General features: G+C 49.1%; 1 gene segment (V, D, J or C); it reads right to left on the reverse strand.

The window, feature by feature from the left end:
• Positions 1 to 1,853: 1,853 nt before the first annotated feature.
• Positions 1,854 to 3,067, reverse strand: LOC140208100 (T cell receptor beta variable 30-like). The segment is given in 2 exon segments: positions 1,854 to 2,176; positions 3,031 to 3,067. Coding segments are annotated over 2 exon segments (360 nt in total).
• Positions 3,068 to 8,164: the final 5,097 nt, after the last annotated feature.

Here is an 8,164-nt window from a genome sequence, read left to right on the forward strand (position 1 = left end):
TTGGGACAGAGAGGAAAATTGGCTCAGCCGTGAAGAACAACCTCGATGGGACAAATGACCTAATTCTGCGCCTTTACCTTACTGTCTTATGGCCTGTCTTATTCCACGCTGTGTGCTGCGTGCAATATCTGTAGAGCGCTTTCCAACTTGGTCCTGGAAGAACGCCTTTTCGTTTGACAAGGTGCCGCACATGAGTCTGTTTAACAAGCTAGGAACTTACAGTACTACAGGAAGGACACTAAACTGGATAGACGATTCGCTAGCTGACTGGAGGCAAAAAGATTGGCCGCCGGTGAGCAGTGGTGTTCCGCAGGGATCGGTGTTGGGACGTCTTCTCTTCCTGTCATTTTGCAACAGCCTCAGAAGAGAGGGATGCCCGTTCGGAATAAAGATGAAAGGGGGATATCCTCAGAAATAGGGTGGGCGAATCTGCTGAACACATTGCCGCAGACGGCTGAGGAGGTCCTTGTAGGTTCTCAGAGCGTCGGAGATTACAGGGAAGGGCTAGCAGAAGGGGGTTGTGAAGGAGAATGGAATAGCGGAGCACACGTGGTGGGATGAATATCTTATTATCTTATTATATATCTTATAATAATATCTTATTATCTGGTCTTATTATCTTATATTTGCACCCGATGCAGAGGAACGTAAGACAGTGTAGGACAGTAACGGGCCCTTACGCCGGATTCCAATTAAAATTTAGATTAGATTAGATTATGAGGACACTCAGTCCTCGTTTATCGTCATTTAGAAATGCATGCATGCATTAAGAAAAGATACAATGTTCCTCCAGAGTGATATCACAAAAAAAGGACAAACCAAAGACTGACACTGACAAGACCACATAATTATAACATATAGTTACAGCAGTGGGAAACAATACCATAATTTACTAAAGTGGAAACAATGGGAACGGTAAAAAAAAGTCTCAAAGTTCCGATCGACTCCCGATAGTCCCCGACAGCAGGCGGCAGAAGGGAGAAGCTCTCTCTGCCATAAACCTCCAGGCACCGACAACTGTCGATGCGTTGGAAGCACCCGACCACAGCCGACTCTGAGCCCGTCCGAAAACTACGAGCCTCCGAACAGCCCTTCGACGTCGAGCACCGAGCACCACCTCAGCCGAGCGCTTCGATCCCGTCCCGGCCGCCGAGCAACAAGCAAAGCCAAGGATTCGGGGCCTTCCCCTCTGGAGATTCTGGATCACGCAGTAACAGCGACCGCGAAAAAGGCATTTCAGAAGTTTGTCCAGATGTTCCTCCTTTCTCTCACGTCTCTCTCCATCAGATCAGGATTGTGGACGGCACCCTACTTGACAGATTACAGATATCATTCAGCGGAGTGGCCGCGAAAGCTGTGTCGCGCCGCCATCTTCAAATAGCAATCTAGTTGGCAGCGTCACTATTCCCCCGTGACCAAACAAGGACTACAACCCTCCAGCTTCCTCATATTCGTGTGTCTATCTAAACAGTCCCCGATCTGCGTGCCTCTACCGCGACTCTAGGTGGCGCATCCCAGGCACCTACCACCCTGTGTAAAACTATTGCCTCTCAGATCTCCTTTGAAAATGTCGTATTGTTGCAAGAAATGTGGGCATGAAAAGGGCCTAAATGCTGCCGAAGACGCCGATGCAGCTTGGAAGGCGGCAAGTAGGGATCATGAGCGGAAACGCCTTCGAAGAGCGTTTGCTTGGGTATGACTATGCAGACATACCTTTGTGCTCACGCTTGTGATTGACAGCGCGGCCACTTCCGCTTTGAGGGGCAGACCCGCCCCTCCCTCCTTGACGGAAGAAACAACTGTGGAATGATTGATGTGCACGCTCCGCCTTTGTGAAACCTGGGAGTTTCTGTTCAGCTTCCCCATCTCTCTGGACCTCTGTGTGAACTCCAAGTGCAGTAATACACGGCCGAGTGATTCGCCCACAGGCCGGAGAACATCAGTTTGAAGCTGCTTTCGGTCGGTCGTTCCGCGGTGAAGCCTTCTACCTGCCTATCTGGGTTGACGTGAGCGGTGGTTTCGGAGGAGAACAGATACTGTAGCTCCTTCCCCTGGGGCTGTCTGTACCAGAACATGGTTACTGTGCTACAGTGCACCGCGCACGACATGTCCACGCTCTTCCCGGGATAGCCGGAGATCGCGGCGGGCGTCTGCTCGATGGTGACAGAGTTGACACCTATGAAATTGGGGGAGAGAGGAAGAGAGTGAATTTACCTGATAATCGGGGCACTGGGGCAAAAAGTCACTGAAGGAGTAAGGTAAGCGAGCTCCCGATTCTCCTGAACTCGGTGAGCCGTAGACATGTTGTGCTGGCGCGGGAATCGTGGCGACACCTGCTGGCTGTTCTTCAGCACATCATCTGACCGTGTTGGCCATTTGACGCACCACGTCGCCTTTCACCGTATGTTTCAATGTACACGCGGTAAATAAATCTAATTTTTATATTTAATCTTTAATCTATAATTTTCATCTAGGGAAAAAGACAAGCGCGTTGGCTCAGTTGTTGCCCACGTCATGATCTTGAACACCTCTATGACGTCATCCCTCAGTGTCCTCGGCAATAAAGGCCCAGCTTGCCCAATCTCTCCCGGCAACGCAGGTCTTTAGATCCTAACGTTGTACAGATCCATAGGCCGATGCTCCTAATGCGGCCTCACCAACTCTTTTCCAACTGTAAGACAACGACCCAACTTCTAAACAGATCAGCTCGTGTCACCGCGTTCAGCAAAGTTAGATCCCTCTCTTCTGCAGAGCTCCCCACTGTCCCAAGGCGAAACCCCTCCCTTGGGTTTGCTTCCTGAAATGCAACAGTTCGCACTTTTCGGGATAAGTGAACTGGAACAAAGGAGAAGGAGGGGGAAGGTGAAAACCAAGAATAATATATGGGAGGGGAGATGCAGAACGGAGGGAAGGCCGATTGGACGGGCAGAGGAAATGGATGCAAGTTTGACCGTGTTGCAATCAAGTGAGGGAGATTAAAATCAAACAAGGGAAGGGGAAGAAAGATAATGCTTCAAAGATATCACTTACTTTGGAACCGAACCGTCAACAGCAGTAACAGCAGCATCCTTCTGTCGAATGTGTTCTCTCTAAAATGAAGGCAGCGGAGACGAGTCTGCCTTCTGGAGATACATTCTGGTACGGACAATGAAGTTCCACACGCCCCCTTTTCGTCCGCTCGCCATTCCGAATGCACCACCTCATTTTCTACCCCCTCCTCCCTCGTTACGCTTCGGTTTGTCCAACCATACGCTGGTCTATCTCCCTCTTCAAACTGGCGTTGAAAGGAGGTCTGCGATATGTTAGCAGTGAGTCAAGGAGCAGTTCGGTATGTTGTAGTTTCACAAAACCTCTGGGTAGATTATCTGTGCTGGAGTAGAATTGGTTTATTACTGTCATTTACACGTGGACTGAGAGACAACTGCAACACCCTGGGAAAGGTTTCACTGCCAATGTTCGGGTGAAGGTGAGAGATAACGGGAGCTTCTGAATGTGAGCCGTCCCATGACGAGGGGGTGGTTGCGTGCCTTGTGCCAGACCCCGGTGTGATCCGGGTTCTTTGTTCGGCGAGAGATGAGGAGAGAAGACGGCGGAGTGATCCAACAAAGGCCGGGAAGATCGAAGGAGGATCGGCGAAGGGGAAACCCTGAGCTCCAACTTGAGCACATTAGACCGTTTCATCAAAATGGGCCCTTTCTCAGCACAGCGACTGCGTGAGGGGACGGTGTGGTGGTAGCGACAACCTGTGTCTCAACGCGGGCAGTGCGTCCAGGGACGGTGTGCCGGGAGCGACACCTAGTGTCTCAACGCGGGCAGTGCGTCCAGGGACGGTGTGCCGAGAGCGACACCTAGTGTATCAACGCCGGCAGTGCCTCCAGGGACGGTGTGCCAGGAGCGACACCTAGTGCATCAACGCCGGCAGTGCCTCCAGGGACGGTGTGCCAGGAGCGACACCTAGTGTTTGAACAACGCACATAAAAGTTGCTGGTGAATGCAGCAGGCCAGGCAGCAACTCTAGGAAGAGGTACAGTCGACGGGCCCTTTGTTTTTGCTTTTCCTTCTCCGAAATCGTGTAAGCTAAACCGTTTAATTGATAACGTAGATAGGGTGGAAATGCCTTAAAGTTCAAAGGGGATGCGAGTGGAACGTATTTTTTTACACACATGCAGCTCCCCTGGTAGCCTCAGGGTCGCTCAGATCACTTTCGGCTCGGTGGAGCAGCCTTCGGCGTCGCTAAACTTGGTATATCAAGTTTGTGTGGATGGTCTCCCACACCGCCGAGTAACAGACAATACACCATATGCGATTAAATGTTTACACTTTCTAGATCTTACTGGAAATATGTAATTAATAGAGATAAAATATAAAAGGAAAGTATAAGGCGCCAAACTTATCAAAGTGCAACCACTTCGTGCACAACTGTTGGAACTCAGTTAACGGAGTCATTTTCCCACCTTTCCATTCCTTCCGACCACCTCCACCCGCCGCCTGTGACCAACTGCCGACCAGACGCTCCACACGAGTCTCTCTTCGTCTCCTCTCCCCGCCGAAGACCCTGGGCCGCGGACTCCAGCTCGGGGTCCGTCCCGCCGCCCAGCTTACAGTACCGCATCTCCTCTCTCCGTCCTCATTGCGCCTTCTGCCCCAAAGCCCGCGAAAACAATAGCTTAGAGACACACAAGAAAGAATAACATCTATTCCAATTGGTTCGTTCTTTCTTTTATCAATAATATACCCCAAACAAGCAGAGGCAGAGAGAGAGAGAGAGAGAGAGAGAGAGAGAGAGACAGAGAGAGAGAGAGAGAGAGAGAGAGAGAGAGAGAGAGAAAGTTAGAGAGAGAGAGAGAGAGAAAATTCTTTACATCGCAGTTATTATTACAGAAAAAGCCTTTTTATTCTGACATAAAAAAGAGGCCATTTTCATTCGCCTCAGCAGTAACACAAAAGAAGAAACCACTTCCGCACAGAGAGCGGAGGGTGCTTGTAATGTGCTGTCAAGAGCGGTGGAAGGAGACAAGCGTTTGAGAGGGTCTCATGGATGCGCGGTTAATGGAGAGGTTTTGGAAGTAAGGAGGCTGTTTTAATCGGTGATCCCTTTAATTGGCTTAATCTTTTCTGTTTTGTACTATTGCAGAGAGAAACCATCAGTCACTCGCTACCCAACTCGAATACTACCACATTGAAAGGAAACGACGTAATGATGAGGCTTTATGGAGCCTACTGAGGCCTCACTTGTGCACTGAAATTGAGAATAATCACCCCAATTACCAATAAATCAATTTAATTTACTTTCTTGTTTCATAACCCGATATACAGCATAGAACAGGGACCTCTGTGCATCACCGGAACAAGCTGTTTGGATCATGATGTTCTTCCTAATCAATTCAACAAATAATTTAAATTACATGTGAAGTAGACCCAGCTGCGTATTCCATGCACCTGTATTTCTGTGTCCCTGCAGTCTACAACTCCCCGCTGAGGTCGTGCGTTTACTGTGTATGTCGTAACCTGGCGGGAATTCCTGAAATACGATTGGTGAGGAGCTGAGTTACCCATCCCCCAACACGGCGATGAACAACCGCGAAGAGAATGGGACCATAAGACCACAAAGCATAAGACAAAAATGCAGAATTAGACAACCAGCCCGTCGAGTTTGCTCCGCCATTCCATTGTGGCTGATCCGAGACGCCACTCAACCTCATTCACCTGCCTTCACGCCACATCCTTTGCGGCCCGGACCAACCAGGTGTCAGACTCGCTTCACTTAGTGGCATGATCTCGTGGGTGGCTCCCCCTCCCCGACCAAACTTTATCTCTCTTGTTTGGGTGGATGCTGCGTGTTGTGTCCCCTGTGTAACATCAGTACCCCGAAATAATATTCACGACACAATGTGCCGTTACACGATTAAGAGTTTATATTTAAGTATTGGGTAGGTAGAGAAAAAAAACGGAAAACAAATAAAAGGCGCCAATAATCTCATGATCATGTCCAGTGCACAATCGTTGAAGCTCACTGTTTTCCTGTCGCTGATTCTCCTTCGCTCTTCGTCGACCCCTGGGCTCCCGTCCCGAGCCCAAGCCCAGCGGGTCCGGCAACCATCTCCTCAGCCCACCTCTTCTCTCTTCATCCTCCTCGCGCCTTCTCCCCCGAAGCCCGCGCGAACTAACAGCTTTCACACAGACAGGAAGAATGACATCTATCCCCCTTGGTTATCAAATGAATAAAAGTCCCGTTATCACTAATTATAACCCAAACATGCTGCTATAGACAACCACTGCCTCAGCAGTTAACAGTACAGAAAGCCATTGTATTCACCTTAGCAGTAACATAAAAGGAAAAAAAAACCCTTACACAGGAAACTAATAATTTTCGCCTTAAATGTACCTACGGTTTGGTCTCCACCGCAGTCTGAGGCAGAGCATTCCACAGATCCATAACTCTCTGGCTAAAAAGGAAATCCTCCTTAACTCTTTTCTAAAAGATGTCCCTCAGCTTTCAGGCCGTGCCCTCCAGTTCTGGATACTCCCACCACGGGAAACATCTTCTCCACATCCACCTTATCTAGTCCTTTCAACAATAGATGGGTTTCAATGAGATCACCACGCATTCTTCTAAATTCAGTGAGTACAGACCCAAAGCTGCCCAACGCCACTCAAATGTTAATACCCTCATGCCCGAAATCATCTCCCTTGAATCCCCTCTGCACTCTCTCTAATGACAACGCTTCCATAACATGTAGGCCGATTGAGTTTGCTCCGCAATTTCATCAAGGCTTATCCAATCTTTCCTCTCAGCACCAAACACCTACCTTCACCCCGTATCCCATCATGCCCTGACTAACCTGGTCTGCGACTCCCGTACCATAAGCAACATCTTATCCACATCGCATCTATCGAGGTCTTTCAATATGCGATAGGTTTCAATTAAGTCACCACTTGTTCTTCTGAATTCAGGTGAATACAGGCACAAAACCATCAAACTCTATTTCTCTCCTCCACCCCTCCCCGTCACCGCCACCCTCCCACCCCAACACCGCTCCCCATCTTCGTCACCCCTCCCTGCCCTACACTGCTCTCCGTCTCCGTCACCCCTCCCTCGCCTACCCTCCTCCACGTCCTTGTCAATCTCTCCCTCCCCTACATCCCTCCCCATCTCCGTCACCTTCTCCCTCCCCTGCACCCTTCCCCGTCACAGGCACTCCCCTCCCTCCCCAACACCCCTCCCGGTCTCTTCATATAACAAACTTTTCAAGCGCGGACTCATTTTCGTGAGCGTCCTTTGAACCCTCTCCAACGTCAGCACACCCTTTTCCTGGATAAGGGGCCCTAAACTGCGCTCAATACCACAAGTGGGGCCTCGCCAATGCTTTCCACAGCCTCGACATTCAATCCTTGGTGCTGTAATTTTGGCCTATCGAAATCAATGCTATCATTGCATTCCATAGAACCATAGAACACTACAGCACAGAAAACGGTCCATTCGGCCCATCTAGTCTGTGCCGAAACATTATTCCGCACCGCCAACCGAAACTGCAAATTAACCATCAGGGAATCTTGCACGAGGACTCCAAAGTTCCTTTGCGCCGCAGATTTTTGAATTTTATCTCCGTTTAAAAATAATCTACACTTACGTTTTGCTGTTCGAGCATTCTATTTGCCACCTCTTCGCCCATCCTCCTGTTCTGAAGCATCTGTGCTTCCTTAAAACTACCTGAACTCCGGTTATCTTCATTTCGTCCGGAAAAGAGGCCACACAGCCATCAATCCCATCAACCAAATCATTCGAGAGAGAGAGATACAGTTTCTTCAGGGATTGTTGTGCTGAGGGTAAAAGTGGCAAGGAGAGATAGTGGTCATAGTCTTAGTCATAGCCATAGTCATAGTCATACTTTATTGATCCCAGGGGGAAATTGATTTTCGTTACAGTTGCACCATAAATAATAAATAGTAATAGAACCATAAATAGTTAAATAGTAATATGTAAATTATGCCAGGAAATAAGTCCAGGACCAGCCCCTCCAAGGGAGGAGTTGTAAAGTTTGATGGCCACAGGCAGGAATGACTTCCTATGACTCTCTGTGCTGCATCTTGGGGGAATGAGTCTCTGGCTGAATGTACTCCTGTGCCCACCCAGTACATTATGTAGTGGATGGGAGACATTTAC

Source organism: Mobula birostris, chromosome 13 (genome assembly GCF_030028105.1).
Source record: "Mobula birostris isolate sMobBir1 chromosome 13, sMobBir1.hap1, whole genome shotgun sequence".
Lineage (NCBI taxonomy): Eukaryota > Metazoa > Chordata > Chondrichthyes > Myliobatiformes > Myliobatidae > Mobula > Mobula birostris.